The sequence below is a fragment of the Tamandua tetradactyla genome, chromosome 16, assembly GCF_023851605.1.
Source record: "Tamandua tetradactyla isolate mTamTet1 chromosome 16, mTamTet1.pri, whole genome shotgun sequence".
In the NCBI taxonomy this organism is placed as follows: domain Eukaryota; kingdom Metazoa; phylum Chordata; class Mammalia; order Pilosa; family Myrmecophagidae; genus Tamandua; species Tamandua tetradactyla.
In genome coordinates this window covers 11,379,503-11,397,046 of record NC_135342.1, presented here as the reverse complement: position 1 = coordinate 11,397,046, position 17,544 = coordinate 11,379,503, and the positions used below count along the sequence as shown (strand labels likewise).

General features: G+C 53.2%; 1 protein-coding gene across 3 annotated transcripts in view; it reads left to right on the top strand.

Moving 5' to 3' along the window:
• The window catches only part of AP2A1 (adaptor related protein complex 2 subunit alpha 1), a 29,665-nt gene that overhangs the window by 2,403 nt on the left and 9,718 nt on the right, over positions 1-17,544 (top strand). For 2 of the 3 annotated variants that reach the window (XM_077130919.1, XM_077130920.1), the window contains exons 2-7: positions 6,503-6,571; positions 6,694-6,836; positions 7,016-7,209; positions 13,185-13,314; positions 13,820-13,921; positions 15,328-15,436. In XM_077130919.1, the coding sequence (XP_076987034.1) occupies positions 6,503-6,571; positions 6,694-6,836; positions 7,016-7,209; positions 13,185-13,314; positions 13,820-13,921; positions 15,328-15,436 (747 nt within the window). Of the gene's footprint in view, positions 1-609; positions 819-6,502; positions 6,572-6,693; positions 6,837-7,015; positions 7,210-13,184; positions 13,315-13,819; positions 13,922-15,327; positions 15,437-17,544 lie in introns of all 3 variants that reach the window. The other variant, XM_077130921.1, reaches the window with a different exon arrangement.

Sequence of the window (17,544 nt, the reverse complement as noted above, 5' to 3'; positions counted from 1 at the left end):
TGGGTTTAAAAATAATTCCTCTGGCGGCTGTGAAGAGAGCAGACTGAAGAGGTAGGAGCAGGAGTGGGGAAGCAGATGAGGCTGCTGCAGGCATCCAGACGGGGACTGCAAGGGACAGTGGTTGGATTTGGGGCACGTTTTTTTTTTTCTTTACATGGGCAGGCACCAGGAATCGAACCCAGGTCCTCTGGCATTGCAGGCAAGTATTCTTGCTTGCTGAGCCACCGTGGCCCGCCCTTGGGGCACATTTTGAAGAAAAGCTGATAGGGTATGCAAAGGGCTGGAATGATAAAAAGTAGGGAAGGAAAGGGGAAACAGGTAGATGTCACTGCAAGACCCCAGAGGGAGCCAGAGGAGAGAAGGGGAGCCTCAGACCTGGGGGCAGCCGAGGGAATTCAGCCAGAGGAATTCAGACTGGAAAGCCGGGGGTCCTCTTGCCCTTCCTTTCTCTAGCAGCTCCACTGCTGTGCTTCCGGCTGGAGTGGGGTGCTGTGGACACAGCAGTGAATAAGTTGGGTTCCCCTGCATCTGTGGAGCGAACAGCCCCAGGGCAGGTGTATAAATTTACTGCGTAAAATTGTAGCTGCTTTCACCAAATTTTGTACACAGATGTTCACAGCACTACTGTCTGCAGTAGCCCCTAAGTGGGAACAACCCAAAAGTCCATTGAGCGATGCACTGGAGAACAAAATGTGGCCTGTCCGTACATTGGAATTTTATTCAGCCATGAAAAGGAGTGAAGTTCTGAAACCTGCTTCGACATGGATGAACTTCAAAAACTTGACGCTGAGTGAAAGAAGCCAGACACAAAAGGCCATGTATTATGTGCTTCCATTTATGTGAAATATCAGGAATAGACAAATCCATAGATAGGAAGCAAATTAACGGTTGCCGTGGGGAGGGAAGAATGGGGGGTGCCAAGTTTCTTTTCGGATTGAGGAAAATTTTTTGGAATTAGATAGTGATGTTGGTTGCTCAACATTGTGAACATCCTAAAAGCCCCTGCTGAGTCGTTCACTTTACAAGGGCAAATTGTATAGTCTACTAATTATATCTCAATTAAAAAAAAAAAGTGGGAATGAATTGCAGCCATCTTAGGCCCGTGAGGCAGAGGGTCGCAAGATTGAGGGAATGGGTTCTGCAACTAGTCGCAAAGCTCAGGGGAGGTGATGCTGAGGAGTTGGCCAGGGCGGGGGAGAAGGGCCGGTGGGCAGGGCGAGCAAATGCAAAGTTCCTGAGGTCCGCTTGAGGCTCTTGAGGAAATGCTGGTGAGGCTGGTGCAGAATGGGGGTGGGAGAAGACCTTGGGGAGTGGGCAGGGGCGGGTGGATGTTTGCCTCTGTCCGGGGACAGAAAGGGGAGAAGTGGGTGACGAGGGAGGGAGGGAGGCGGGCCAAGGAACAGGCAGGCATGGATGAGCAGGAGGAGGAGCCTCTCATGGGGGGTCTGAAAGGTGCCCTGAAGTCCAGGAGGCTCCTCTAGCAGAGTGAAGGATCTGCTGGGAGAAAGAGGGCAGGAAAGGGCAAATTCTGCAGATAAGAAGGGGGAGAGGCCCAGGCTGGGCGCACCCTGTGGGCGAGGCCCTCTCTTGCCTGGAGGGGACTGAAATCCTGCCATTTATCTGGCTGGGAGCGCCCTTCCCCTGGGCCTACCTCCTATCTAGGGCCCCAGCATCCCATGCCAGGGTAGGGTCTGGGGCTTTCTAGGCTGTGGGAGCTTGCTGAGGGCTGTGCCCTGCCCTTCTTCCTTTAGGGGCATGCCCTACCTCGCTTTGCACCCCTTTGTGCCATGGGTACCTCCTTGGCCTCTGGAATGCAGGCCCAGGGTCCGACTATCCCTGGGGCTCCAGCTCTGTCCTCATGCTCAGGGTCTGGCCCCTAGGAGGCCCCAGAAGATGCTCAAATAAATGAATGACCCAATCTTTACTAAGCAGGAGGTACTGTTGGAGGTACTGGGACTTGAACAGTGAACCTGGTGGTGCTCACATTGTGTGGGAGGGGGGCAACACCCCCAGACCCAGACAGGTGCGTATATGGAGACCAGGAAGCCCTGTGGGTGGCATGGAAGGGGTGGGCAGACTGGCAGTGGAAGTTAGAGGGCTCTAGTTGAAAGGGGGACTTTTGAGCAAAGCATTGAATTTGAGGAATGACTTAGGTCTGCAAAGGCCCTGAGGCAGGATCCTGCATGGTATTTAGGCTGAGCAGCCATGGGACCAAGCAGTGGGGCTGGGGAGGAAGGGGAGAAGGGAGCAGATGTGGACCTCCTGGAATAGGATGGATACGTGGCCATGCAGGGTCTTGGGTTTTTTCTCTGAGGCAGACGTGAACCATGGAGAGGTTTGTCTGGGAGCGATGGGATCTGACTCACATCAGGCTCTCGCTGATGGGGGGGGGGGGAGAGGGTGGGGGGTGGGGGTGCTGGGGCAGACGGAGCCCCATTTTGGTGGTTTTCCAGCATTTGTGCATGATGGGATTAAACGGGGCCCCGGCTCTGCCCCGTGCTCTGAGAAATTCGCTCACCCCCGGGTCCTCACGCAGCACCTGCCAGCGCCTGGACTGCCCTGGACGCGGGGCTGCTGCCCTGACAGAAGCTGCCCCTGGTGGGAGGGGCGGAGCAGTCTTCCCCACCCAGCTCCGCCGTGCTGGGTGGCAGCTCCAGCAGCATCTCGGAGGCTCGTACTGCGGGGCCGGCTTCTCCCCAGGATGAGGTGGAGGGCGTGGGAGTGTTTCCAGCAGGGGAATGACAGCCTCTGACTCTGCTGAGGGAGGATAATTCCTCTCTCAGGGATGGGGACAATGCGGATAATACAAGCACTCGCCAACTCGGCCTTGTAATTTTGTAACTTATTTTCCTGTAGCCATATACACGCAAAACAACAAGAAACTGGTGGAATCATTTTAACAATACATTTTTATTTTATTTAACCCGAGACATCCAAAACATTTTTTCAGCGTGCAGTCAGTATTTTAACAGTGATTAGTGAAAGATTTTATGTTCTGTTTTCATTCTAAGTCTTCAAAATCTGATGTGTATTTTGCACCTCCAGTGTGTCACAATTTGGATGTTATGTTTTCATGGGAAATACTAGCTCTGTAGTAGAGCTCAAAAAACTTACCGGGGAAAAAGTAGAATCGTGAAGTACCAAACATACTTTTCCAGTCCCTGAACTGAATGTTGGGTTTTACATTTAAGTTCACCTCGTCCCAGACCCTCACCTCGTCCCAGCCCCTCTATGAGGCCTTGGGACTGTTGTCACTGTGGAGGCCACCTCACCCCAGCCCTCCTAGGCAGGAGCGTTGGTCGCTGAGGCTGACACTGGCACGGGCTGGGGTCCCATCCAGGGGCTGCCACGGAGCCCGAGTCACCTGTAAAGCTGCAGGGTCTGGGCCCCTCGGGATGCCCTTGGTGGCAATAGCAGGCCCACCTCATGCCTCGGCTTCAACAGTGAGGGTGGGCATTATCTTCCCCCAGCCAGGGCGAATTTGGGGGTGCCGTGGCTGGTGGGCTCGGCCCCACTCTGCCTGCACTGAGGCGGTGGCCTCTTCACACTCACATGTCCGGCCCCACTGCCTCCTCCTCAGATTCCATGCTTGCATTGTCTTGAACTCTGGCAGCAACCTGACCTGCCACCTTTGCTTGCTCTCTCATACCCCGGGCCTTTGCATGGACTGGCCCACTGCCTGGCGCCCCCTGGTTTCTGCTTGGTCCATTTCATCCTTCCGTCCCAGGAGCTGTGTACCAGGAAGCCGTGCTCGCCTGCTCTCAGGTCAGCCCCCTGGCCCCCACTGTATTTCCTCTGTCAAGACACCCACCCCTGTTGCTGTCTTCCTCCTTTCTAGTCAGGAGCTCCCTATCCAGGGATGTGTGTGAATGAGAGAATACCTTTCCTACTCCCCAATATGCTTGCATGCCCCCTTTGACGGTGTGCTCATTCCATTTGTCGCTGGCCAGCCCAGTTCCATCCCAGCTGTCTTCAGCCCCTTCCTCCCAGGCATTGGCCTCCACAGCCCCATCTTTTGCCCCTGGGCACTCAGGCATCACAGACCTGTCTATCTCTGCAGAGGCTGTGTCCTCTGCCAGGACACCCTCCTCCCGGGCTGCAGCCCCCTTCTCTTTTGGGGACCTCATATTTTTGTCCTCTCCATATATTCTTTCCTATAGTGAAATATGTCAGCTTTTCACAAGACAGTATCAAATAGATAGGGACAATTTAAAGAATAGTTAAAGAATAAATTTAAAGATTATATTTTGAATACAATTTAAAGAATATGTATTTAAAGAATATATCCTTTAAGCTTAAAGAATATTTTGAGAATATATATACATATGCATATACACATGTATATACATGTATATATTTAAATGTACTTAAAATACAATCTAAAGAATATTCGAGGAATATTCGTATTACATAAATGTAGGATTAGAGAATATGTATGCACACACGTACGTATGTGTATATAAATGGGGTTATTTACATATTTTTTCATTGTCCATATCTGCTTGATTCCATCTTCTGTGTAATTTATATACTTCTGTAAAATATGTCTACATATAAAATATTTTTACATATGTGCACCCCTATATGCACATGTGACTAGTGACATGTGGCGAAGTTTAGGCAGCTACTATATGACAGCCCATCCATTTACAAAAGGCTTTTCTGTTTTTGGTGCCTACAGACTAATTGTAAGACAAGTCCTGGACGCAAGGGTGGTCATCCCCCAACTAGGAAGCAGCAGGGAGCATGGCCAGCCAGGCCCCAGGGGCCACTATGCACCCTCCCTGGTCACTGGACCCCTGGTCCCCAGAAGGCAGTGCTGTCCTGACTTCCCAGGGCCACCCCCTCATGGGTGTCCCATGAAGGCACTTGTGTCTCCTCTTGCTGAGGAGCTGCTGCTGAGCCCTCTGCCTTCCAAGGCCCACCCATGACATCCCCGCCTCTAAGTATATAGGCTCTCCTGCTCCTTTATTCATGCAGTCATTGATTTATCCATCACATTTACCCATGCATACCTGGGTCTCCCGGGTTCCTGGCCACAAGTTGAGAGACTTGGTGACACAGAGGTGGGTCAGAGGAGGTCACTCTTCAGATGGCCAGACACGAGTGTTTTCTGTATGCTAGGCGCTGGTATTCTAGGAACTCCCCCATTGATGCTCGCGGCTGGAAGCAAGAGCAGAGGTTGGATAAGATAAACAAAATTCTTACATTGTATGAAATGTGCTAGGAAAGATGTAATAAAGAGGTGGTCAGGAAAGGCGCTGGGGAGGTGACAGGAACAGAGACACAATTGGGGAAGATAACAGGAGAGATTGGTTGAGGCAGGAAGGAGTGCGGAGTATTCCGGAACTCAGCCAAGGCCAGTGGGGCCAGGATGCACAGCATGGTGGTGAAAGGTGATAGGATGGGGCTGGAGGGCTGGGTGGGCCCTGGGGTGGCACCCCCACCCAAATCCCCAGCCAGCATGAGGGGAGTCCAGTGTGTGAGGGCAAAGGGAGGCAGGGAAGAAGAGGCTGCTGTGGTGGTTCGGGGGTGTGGATGGCAGATGGGTCTGGATCAGGAAGTGGAAGTGGAGGTGGAGGTGTTGGGAGGGTGTTCTGGAGGTAGGGCCGGGGGGTCACAGAGAGGGTGTGAGCCGGGGTACACAGGTGCCCCAGTTTCCATTGGAGGTACTAAGTGGGCAGTGGGGCTTGTCAAGGATGAAACAGCAAAGTCTGGTATGAGTGGAAGTCCCAGTCCCCTTCCAGATGACCCATGTGCTGATGGGGGTAGAAGGGCCTTGGGGGAGCACAGATTTGGCCTGCAGGGGCAGGGAACCCTTTCCATGCAATCACTTCTGAAGTGAGACATCTCAGAGGTCTAGGAATGTCCCAAACAGGCAAGTTGGGAAGAGGCTGGTGGCCAGGACAGGGTGCAAGTGAGGCAGTGGTCCAGGTGGGAGAGGGTGAGGCCAGGGCTGTGGGGAAGGAGGGGACAATGAGACCTTCATGGGATCAGCAACCCACAGGAGGATTGGGTTTGTGGGACAGCTAGAAGGCAGCTGAGCTCTTCATTCTGTCGTCACCTATTTGCTGGGCCCTCCTCGGGGCCAGACCTGGTGCTGGGGCTAGGGCTGGAGCTTGGCCAGGGCAGGGGACCGCCTAGAAGGGCACCTAGAGCTGTGGGTAGGGAGGGGAGCTCCCAGGGTGAGGGTCTAGAGCCCTGGGAAGCCAACAAGGGAGCCCCAAGGAACCCCACTGTTCAGGCCCCCCTTGGGAGAAAGATAGAGGGAGAAGGTAGGCCTAGCCACAGAGGGGGTGATTGACATTGCTGGGATGTGGTGTTCAGTATGGCATGGGTGTCGCCACCCTGCTGCCCCAGCTAGAGACAGGTCCTGGGGCCCAAGGGTGGAGGGTCTCTGTCCTTCCAGGTGGGAGTGACTGCACAGAAATCACCCAGGAAAGACAGGGCTGCTGACCGGACCCTCCCGGACCCTCAGCCCCTCCGTGCCTTCCCTCCCCAGGTAAGAGCAAGGAGGCGGAGATTAAGAGGATCAATAAGGAACTGGCCAACATCCGCTCCAAGTTCAAAGGTAGGCTGGGGGCCTAGACTCCCTGGTCTGAGGGAGAAGGAGGCTGGGGCAGGGCCCCTGGGACTTATGGGTGTGATCCTTCCTCATTTGTGCCTCTCCTTTCCTCTTTCCTCTGGCCTCAGGGGACAAAGCCTTAGATGGCTACAGCAAGAAAAAATATGTGTGTAAACTGCTCTTCATCTTCCTGCTTGGCCATGACATTGACTTTGGTCATATGGAAGCGGTGAACTTGCTCAGCTCCAATAAATACACGGAGAAGCAGATAGTGAGTCTGGGGAGAAGGGGCCTGCACCCCCAGGTCTGAGGGAGGAGGGGTTGGGGGCCTGCACCCCCAGGTCTGAGGGAGGAGGGGTTGGGGGCCTGGATCCTCAGGTCTGAGGGTTGGGGTCTAGGGCTATTTAGCTGCGTGGCTCCCAGCCCTCCCTCTGTCTGTCGCCTGCTCAGGGCTACCTGTTCATCTCCGTGCTGGTGAACTCGAACTCTGAGCTGATCCGGCTCATCAACAACGCCATCAAGAATGACCTGGCCAGCCGCAACCCCACCTTCATGTGCCTGGCCCTGCACTGCATCGCCAATGTGGGCAGCCGTGAGATGGGCGAGGCCTTTGCCGCTGACATCCCCCGCATCCTGGTGGCTGGGTGAGGCACTGGGGGGGGGGGGGGCAGGGGGGCTCAGGGAGCAGGCCAGCCATGTTTAGGTAGTTCTCCCGATGAATATCAGGCAAAAACGGAGGCTCAGAGAGGTGGTGCCCCCTGCTCAAGGTCTCCCAGTCTGGAAGTGGGCGCTGATGCCAGGCTGGGTCCCGGGACCGCAGCTGTGGTTGTCTGTGCCTGTCACCCCATCACCTGACATTTTGTGCAAAGGAGGTGGTAACCTTGTTACGTTGGTGCCAGCCCTCCAGAACTACTGCATCTAGTCCACTCGTTCACTCAACAGACATTTATTGAGCATCTCCTGGGTGCTGCGTGCGATGCGAATAGCTGAACACATGGCTCTGGCCTTCCTTGAGCTCATGGTCCGGATGGGAGAGACGTGTTGATAAAATCACCATGGTTGAAATGTAAAATTACTCTGTCAGAGCCAGACTGGGCACTATAGGAGCCTGTGAGGCCTTTTTGGAGGATCCCCAAGCCAGTCGAGATGTGGGTAGGGAGCAGCCACAGGAAGTGGGAGCGTGGAGGGTGTGGGCCTGGAGGGTGTGGATTGTCCGGAGGCAGGACGTCCTCCAGCAAATACTGCGCATCGACAGGGAGCTGGGTTCTGTTCTGAGCTGGGGAAGGGGGTGAGCCCCAGAGCCCCAGAAGGAGTCCTTCCCCTGCATTAGTGGGGAGGTCATAGACCACGACCACATAAGCGTAGAAGTAAGATAAGTTCAGAAGTAAGCGACACGTACTCTGAGGAATATGAGATGCACGGGGGAGGTCATGTACTTTAGGCCAACCAGAGAGGCCTTCCCCAAGAAGGAGATGGGTAATCCGAGACTGAATGAGGAGGAGAAGGTAATCATTCAGAGATACTGGAGAAAGAGTCCCGGTAAAGAGAGCAGCAAGCGCCAGGCTGAGATGGGCAGGAGCACTCTGTGTTCCGGGATCTCAGAGAAGCCTCTCTGGGTGGAAGGCAGCAAACAGAAGAAAGGAGAGGAGTCATGGATTTGGTTCTAAATGAAATGGAAGACCATTGGTATATTCTAAGCAGCCAAATGTGAAGTGATAGGATTTGTATTTTAAAAAGCTCACTCTGCCTGTTATGGGAACATATACATATAGGACTACTGTTTCTGGCAAAGTGGTGGACTAAGTCCCTAGGCTGACAATTTCGCTGAAACTTAACTATAAATGTTGGATGAAAGAAGAAAGGAAGTATTCTTCAATGTATGCATGAGTTAGCAAAAAAAAAAAAAAAAAAGAAAAGAACAACAACAAAAAAGGAACACACAGACCACAAACTAAGAGAAGCCTGAGAAGCCTGTTATCCAGGGAGATAGAGCAGGAAAGCCAGATTTTGCTTAGGAGGCATTTGCTGAACCTGGGTGTTGGTTTTGGAGCCTCATGGCCTCTGGGAACAGAAGACAGTTTATTTAAGGAGAGGCTCCAGAAGGCCACACTTCAAAGTAAGGGTGACCTAGAAATAAACCCCTTTGGGGACTACAGGCAGGGTTACCTGCCTCACCCTTTGGCACAGACCAAACCTCACACTGGTTTTCAACCTGAATTTACCTGCCTGGGTAGTCCAGAAATCCCTAAGCTAAGTTTGGTTTTAAGTGACCCAACTTGTTAGGACCCCAGCGCCCGATAGAAGCAATCATGAGGCTTTGTGGGGGGAATCTACCTTTACTGGAGGCCTCAAAGAGTTCCACAAATGAGACTCTAAGTTAGGTCAGCAGCTAACATCACCAATCACTAAACACAAATAAGCAAGACACCATGAGGGAGGACAGCAGAAATAAAACTGAAGATAATAATTTGAATTGGGATAATCAGATGCAGTATGTAAAATAAGTGTGTTTAATACATTTCAAAATAAGAAAAGCTTTAAAATGTGAGTAAAATGCAAGCAGATCTGAAAAGGACATGCAAAAGATAATTAAAATTAAAAAGAAAAAATTTCAGTGGTCTGATTTAACAGCAGAGTAGACAGAGCTGAGTGGAGAATTAGTAAACAGGCCATGGAACTGAAGAAGTTAATCAAAATGCAGCCCAGTAAACCAAAGAGAAAACACAATGGAAAGTTTAAGAGCCCTGGAAGGTAGAAAAAGCCTATTATACCTTCATTTAGAGTTCTAGAAAGAGAAGGGGAGAAGGTGTCAGAGGCATTGTTTGAAGAGATGATTACTAAGAATACTCCAGAACCAGTGAAAGAGGCTGACCTCCAGATTCTAGGTTGTCTGAGAACTCTTAGGCAGAAGTATAGACTGCGTGTGTGTTTTGGGGGACAAGGATGGAAGCAGGGAGGCATCCTGGTCAGATGTGACCTGGTGAGCCTAGGCCGGGGTTGTGGCCCTGGCGGTGGTTACGGGCAGGGCGTGGCTTGCAGTCAGGCTGCCTGTGGCTTAGGTGTGTGGTGGGAAAGGGAGAGAGGAGCTGCGGTGGCACAGGTGAGTGAGCGGTGGCAGACCGTCCAGTCTGATGAGACCTGGGACAGGAGTCTGCGTGGCCATGTTGAGTTGGGGGTACCTGTTGGACAGCCAAGCATCGGAGTCAAGTGGGCAGTTGGAATCAGGGCTGGAGGGGAAGGTCCAGAAGTCCCCTGCGTGCGTGGATCAGGACTGTCCTGTAGGAATATAATGCAGGCCACCTACGTACGTTTCACTTTCCTAGTAGCTGCGTTAAAAAAAAAAGAGGTGAAATCAATGTTTTAATTGAACCCAACAATATCCAAAATATCGTTATTCCAACATTTAGACAATGTAAAAATTACTAGCAAGCTGTTTTACCTTCTTTTTCTTATGCCAAGTCTTTGCAAGTCCGGCGCTTATTTTTCATGTCCTGGCACCTCCTTGTGGACCAGCCACGGTCCAGGTGCTCAGTGGCCGGACTGGGCTGGCGGCTCCCAGACAGGACATAAGCTGTGCGGGCTGGATGGCAGCCTTCAGGGAGGGTAGCAGCTGCAAGGGGAAGTGGCTTGAGGGCTGAGCCCCAGGGTGGCGCGGTGGGAGGCAAACTAAGAACAAGCTGCGACTCAGAAGCAGAAAGAAGGTACTTCGACGGAAGAGGGACTGGGCAGTTGTGTCAGCTGCTGGGGATAGTTTCTTTAAGATGAGCACAGGGAGTCCCCATTGGCCTGGGTACATCAGAGGACACCGAGAAGGAGGCCAGCGTGGTGGACATAGTGGCTGTAGGTCACGCGTTCCCTCCCGCAGCAGGAGGTGGGGGCTGCGGGGCCGTGGCCTGCCAGGCTCCCAACACCAGGGTGGGTTGTCTGGCTCTCGACCTTGGAAATGGCGCTGACAGTGACTCGGGCACTCAGGAGCATTTGCTTTTTTCCTGGGGGTGGGGGTAGTGAGATAAAGTTCATGTAACACTCACAAAGTGTACAATTCAGAGGTTTTAGTATAGCCACTGGATTTAGTATATCCACCATCACACTCTTTAACTGCAGAACATTTCCATCGTCCCCAGAAGAAATCCCACACCCGTTAGAGTCACTCCCCATCTCCCGCCCCTCCCAGGCCCTGGCAACTCCTAATCTGCCTTCTATCTCTGGATTTGCCTGTTCTGGCCATTTCAGATAGGTGGGGTCACACAAATGTGGCCTCCGTGTCTGGCTTCTCTCACTTCGCATCATGTCTCTAAGGCTCATTCTCCTTGCAGTGTAGAGCAGAGCTGAGTTCCTCTTTCAGCTGAATACCATTTTGCTGTGGGGCTGGACCACATTCATCAGTTGGTGAACATCTGGGTTGTTTCCACTTTTTTTGCTCCTATGAGTAATGCTTTGTGAGCACTTGTGGACAAGGGTTTGTGTGGATATATGCCTTCGGTTCCCTGAGGTGTACATCTAGAAACAGACTTGCTGGGTCATTGACTGACACATTTTGAATTTTAAGTGAGAAACAGTTGCAGTTGAATTCTCGCCTCAGGTCCATTTGACCTACCCCTCCATCCTCTATCCTCCTTAATTTGCTGGCCATTTTTTCCACGTTTGGTCCTTTTATACCTGGATATGCACCAATGAACTGTGTTCTCTGAAGTTACCTAACACAGTCTAACTTAACCAGGTGGGTGAATAGCTTCTGTTCCTTCATGTTTATGCCGTGTTCCGTGGACATTTCCGCCTCTGTAAGCACAGATGATGGTAGCACCCATCTCCCTATAGGGCTGTGGGGAGACCCAGACAGGTTAATGTGGGACAGCACTGAGGACAGAGCCTGGCCGTGCCAGCACTCATGAAATAGCCAGGACGATGGCGGCGAAAAGGCCACCGTTAAGTGAGCATTACTTTGCTGGTGTCCAGTGAGCGGATAGTTGTCTGCACGTGCAGACTCGGGGCCAGGGCAGTGCTGGGGATGGCCTTGCACCCGAGTGGCTGTCTAGGAGTGGATGTGGCAGGTTTTGGTGGGCCCCCCCAGCTGCAGCCTCACCCCCACGGAGGGCCTGTCCCCAGCCTCCCCGCCCCATCAGACGCCTCTGCCTAGCGGCTGGGAGTGAGGGGAGCCGCCCTGTCCTCCCGGCTTGCGTCCCCCCTGCACTCCCATGGGGCATCCTTTCCTGGCCCTTGGTCTTTGCTCCTTTCGTGCCCTTTCTGGGAAACCCTTCTTGGGTGGCTGCTGCCTGAACGATTGCCATGGCCCGGCGCCCTTCCTCCATGCTGGAATCCTAGTCAGCCTGGGGCACACAGCTTACTTCTTCACCCCAAACCCCACGGGGGTCCTCATTTTCCTGAGGAGGAACCTCCCCATCAGAGAGGCTCGTGGCATATTACCCCCAAAGAGCCAGGCGTGCCTAAGCCTGGAGCCCAGGGCGCACTTACTAGAGTGCCAGCCCTGTCCATCCCTCCCCCGCCGCAGCCTTTGCTGCACAAGCAGGCATGCAACGGCCCAGCCCAGGGAGCTGACCAGCAGGCCCAGCGCCAGCTTGGCGCCTGGACCAGTTCCCTGTGGCAGCCGTGACAGCTGACCACTGACCTGGTGGCTGAAAACAACGCCGGTTTGCTCTCTTAAGTTCTGGGGGTCACAGGTTCAAAGTCAGCCTCCCTGGGCTAAAAGCAGGGAGGGGCAGGGCTGCATCACTTCTGCAGTTCCAGAGGAGAATCCGTTTCCTGGCCTTTGTGGCTTCCAGGGGCTGCCCTTGGCTCACAGCACCCCCCGCCCCCCCCCCCCCCGCCCCTTCCTCCATCTTCAAAGCCTGTAGACTAACTGCTTCTCTCTCAGCCTGATCACCTCCTCTCTGCCCTCCTTGCTCCGACGCTCACCCCCACCGGCTCTTTCCCACACAGCCGCCAGAGGGTGCCAGTGAGCCCTTAGTAAGACCTGGGAGGGGCACCAACCACAGGACCTGGGGGTGGGCAGGGCCTTCTGGGGGCCACTCACAGTGCTTCAGAGCAAAGCAGTCCCTGCGGCCCCCCAGGCCCCGCCCTATCAGCCCATCCCTGTGCCCTGGCCCCCAAGCCATGCCCCCTTGCCCCTTCTAGCCATGCAGGCCCCCTCCCTCATCACTCCTGCCCCAGACAGGTCCGCCTTCTGCCTCGGGTGTCTGTTACAGAGACTTCCCTGTCTTCCTTAAGTGGCTCCGGTTCCTGGCTGGCCCCTTCCCGCCCCACCCCACCCTCCACCCCTCGTCCTGATCTGCCCTGTGGTCCTGAGGTGTGCATTTTGAGCACCCGGCTAGAGGTTTGACCTTGTCCTGTGGCACCTGCGGGGGGCCTGGTATTCAGCAGGTGCTCACGAAATGCTGATGGATCATTGAAGGGGAGGCGCCAGGCTTGTGCGTTTCTTTAGCCCTGCCAGCTGCCCTCTGCCTTTCAGTGCCTGGGACGCAGCCCATTTGGCAGTTGGGGAAACAGACCCTGAGGGACTTGGTGGGTGCTAAGGATTGGGTCCCCTTCTGTCCGGCTCCCTGGACCTGCCTCCAGCCTTGGTGGTCTTCCTGAGCCCGCCCCGCCCCTCCCGTCTCCGCAGCGACAGTATGGACAGTGTAAAGCAGAGTGCCGCCCTGTGCCTGCTGCGGCTCTACAAGGCCTCGCCCGACCTGGTGCCCATGGGCGAGTGGACAGCCCGTGTCGTGCACCTGCTCAACGACCAGCACATGGTGAGCCCCTGCCCCGGCCACCAGCCCCCACCCTCTGTCCCCACATCAACTCTGTCACCCAGAGACCCTGGTCCGGGATCCCCAGCGCCCCCCCACACACCTAATTGCTCAGAGACCCCCGCCTCATGCCCTGATACCCACCTGGCTGTTCAGGGATCCTGTCGTGTCCCCACCACCTACTCAGCCCCTCAGAAAGTGCAGACAGCCTCTGCTCTTGACACCAGGTGGTACCCTCACAGCTCCCATGTGCCCAACCACCACAGAGATCCCAACCTCTGTGCCCAGTGCTGGTTTCTGATCTCTCTAGGATCTCCCACCCAGGCACCCAGGCCTGTGCTGGCCCTTGCCCACCTCCCCCTTGGCCTCCGGGAGCTCACACCTGTGCATACCCAAACTCCAGCCTCCCAGGTGCACCCCCAGCCCTGCCCCACTGCTGCTTTCCGAGTTTCAGCCTGGACTCCGGGCCCAACCCTGAGCCCCTGACCGGCCACTCCTCTGTCCCCAGGGTGTGGTCACAGCTGCTGTCAGCCTTATCACCTGCCTCTGCAAGAAGAACCCAGACGACTTCAAGGCCTGCATCTCCCTGGCCGTGTCGCGCCTGAGCCGGGTATATTTCTCCTCCAGCCCCTCTCCGGGCCCTCCTCCCCCTCCCTGAGACTCAGCAGCCTGCAGCATGGCGTTTAAGAACCAGGATTCCAAGCCCAATGGCCTGGGTTCGGTCCCTTGGCCACATCCTGGCTGTGGCCCTGGGCAATTGACTTCGCCTCTCTGGGCCTCAGTTGCCCCATCTGTACAATGGGGTTGAAACCAGGCCTGCCTCCTGGCCCCACTGCCAGGATGCAGGAAGAATCTGCTTAAAGCACTCAGAGCAGGGCCTGGCACAGACTCAGCACCCAGAAGGCAGGAGCTGGTGCCCTGCCTCCCTCCCTCTTGGCCCCACTGTCTCTTTCTGCCTCTGTCCTTTCTTCCTTTTCCTCCTGCTCCTTTGTACATCTTCCTTTCACTCTTGCATCTTGCCCTCTTAGCATCTCTTCTCCTGTCCTGGGAACATTCTCTGAGGCCTCCTGGGGGCTGGATTCTTGGTAGGGTGACACTGGGACACAGAGATGAGTTGGACCCGAACCCTGCCCTTCAAGAACTCCCTGTCCTGTTGCAGGGCAGGGGAGGCAAACTCTCATAGCTAATGGTTTTACTGTCATGGAGGCGGCACGGGCCACTTAGGAGCCCAGAGGTGATGCCTAACTCAGCCTGGGAGTCTGGGAAAGCTGCCTGAAGGGTGTTATACTCGGATTGAGTCTTGGAGTAAATACAGATGTCTTCTGTGCCGGTAGGAAGAGGCTTGGATTCCCAAGCAAAGACAACAGCACACCAGCTCGTTAGTTCATCCATCACAGATCTGAGTACTCCCATGTGCCAGGCTGGCAAGGAGACCCAGACAACGAAAGTGAGGGTCCAGGCACACACCACACGGAGGCAGCTTTGTGAGAGTGCCTCCCGGAGAAGGGGATTTCGTTTGCCGTGAGGAAAACGGTCACTCAGTCTTTCATAATTCCCCACCTCTTCCCTTCAATGTTCCTTGTTTCTGACCTCATATTAGGCCTGGGTTAGACCCCATTCCTGCAACCTCCTCGGAGCTGGTGTGGCCCTGGGCACTGTGAGGCTCCATAGTGGAGTACGAGGATGGCTTGGTCCTGGGATGGTTGCACAGAGGAGACTGGGAGAGACTTCTGCTCACCTGGCATCAGCGTATTTAGAAAACCTTGGCCGTACCTGTGCTAGTGCATCTGAAGAGAGCCTGAATATTGCTATCTTCTGCCTTGAGTTTTGTCCTGGGTCCATCCCCTCACTTGCTGTGTGACCCCGGTTTCCTCCATCCCCTCTGAGACTGTATTCTGCTCTGTAAAACAGGGTAGCAACCCTTTCAGAAGGCAGTGTTGGCTGTGCACATGGGCAGATGCAGGCAGCCAGCCTGTCCTGGGCCCCCGCCCATTCTTCTCTTCTTCTCTCCTCCAGATTGTCTCTTCAGCCTCCACCGACCTCCAGGACTACACCTACTACTTTGTCCCTGCACCCTGGCTCTCGGTGAAGCTCCTGCGGCTGCTACAGTGCTACCCCCCACCAGGTAATACCAGGTCTACCTGTGGATTCTTGTTGGGGGAACCTGGGGCGTCTCCAGACCCTGGGATACGGCAGGTGGCACTGGTGGCCGGGGCATCTGCCTCAAGAGTTTCCCGGAGGCCAGGGTGAGGCTCTGAGCCCATTATGCAGCCACAGTGGGGCACAGCCCAGGGGCTGCACAGGGCCTCCTGGGCCCTCCCCTCAGAGCTGCCTGAGGGAACAGTCAATGCAATGTGCAAGTGGGGAAACTGAGGCTCAGAGCCAAGCCACCATCTCCCCAGAGCTCCCGGAGCCTCTGCTGCCTGACCTTGCACAGCAGCCTGGAGGGATACGATGCCAAGGTGCTGGCACATGGTGGAGCTTCATCCACCAGCTCCCTTCCCTGCACCAGGGTGCGGGTGTGCGACACGCTCTGTGCTCACGGCCAGCTGCATGCGCGTGTGGGGGGATTAATGTCTTAAAGTTTAAAATGGGTGAGTGTGACGTGGGCATTTGTGCGTGTGCCTGGCTGTGTTACAAGGCATGTCTGTGTGTGTTCCTGTCTGCATGTTCACCTTTGCCTGCCTGGCTGTGTGTGTGTGTGTGTGTGCACGCGCGTGTGCTGTAATTGAGTGTATGGCATAGACCTCGCCAGAGGTGCCCCATAGCTTGTGCACACTGGTGGTGGGTATGTCCCATGGCCTGGGGAGGGTCTGTATTCTCTGGGAGGGGCTTGAGCACTGCTATAAGCCCAAGGCCGCTCCAGAAGCCCTGCTGATAACTTGGTGTTTATTAATCCCATTGAGTGGTGTGCTTGGGAAGGGTTGAGAGGGGAAAGTTTATGTTGTATATATATTCCCACACTTAAAAAAAAAAAAGAGAGAGAGAGAAACTGAAGAGACAATGACAATTAAAGGCAATATGTGATTCTGGATAGGATCTAGGGAAGGGATGAAAAAGGTTCAAAGGACATTATTGGGACTTACGAAAAAATTGGAATATGGATTACAAACTTTATGTCAATGTTAAATTGCTTGAACTTGATAACTGCACTTAAGGTGGTTATCACTTTGACCCTCTCTGCTGGAGGAACTGCTCAGGAATTGGGCCAGAGGCACTGCCCACCCCAGCCCACGCCATCCCTTTCAGGCAGCGGCGGCTGCAAGAAGGGACTATATTCCATTTATCGACGAGTAATTTTTTCATACAATTTATCATGGAAATATTCCCAACACACAGACAAGTAGAAAGTACCCATCACCGGGACATAACACTTTGCCATGAACACATTATCTTACTATTTTTTTGAAATATTTTAAAGTAAATCACCGATAATTAGCACATTTCATGTTTAAGTATCTTCTTTTGTGCTTCTAAAACCACAGGCATTTCCATTCAAAGCAACAAGTCTGTGGTCCTGTGTAAAATTAATGATTCCCTAACATTATCTTGATACCTGGAACATATTTCCAAAATTATCCCCAAAATATCTTCTGTAGTCAGTTGGTTCAAACTAGGATCTAATATAGGTACAAATATCATGTTTGATTACTTATTCTCATAAGTCTCTTGTAATCTAAAAGAATTACAACCCTCCCTTTTCCCCTAACATTAGCTTTTCTCTAACCTTTTTTTTTCAAACTTTTTATTGTGGAATACTTTCAAACTTTCAGGTCAGTTACAGAAATAAAACAAATTATGGGTTTGCATTACCTCGCCAAGTACCCAGATCCACTAATTTTAAAATTTTGCCACATTTGCCATATGATTCTTACCCATCAGTCTATTAATACATTTATCCATTCATTTTAAGCTTTAGTGTAGATTACATACGTTGTACTCTTTGAGCACTTAACACCACCATGTGTATTTCCTGGGAATGAGGATATTCACTTTTGTAACCACCTTAAGTGCAGTTATCAAGTTCAAGCAATTTAACATTGACATAAAGTTTGTAATCCATATTCCAATTTTTTCGTAAGTCCCAATAATGTCCTTTGAACCTTTTTCATCCCTTCCCTAGATCCTATCCAGGATCACATATTGCCTTTAATAGTCATTGTCTCTTTAGTTTCTCTGTCTTTTTTTTTTTAAGTGTGGGAATATATATACAACATAAACTTTCCCCTCTCA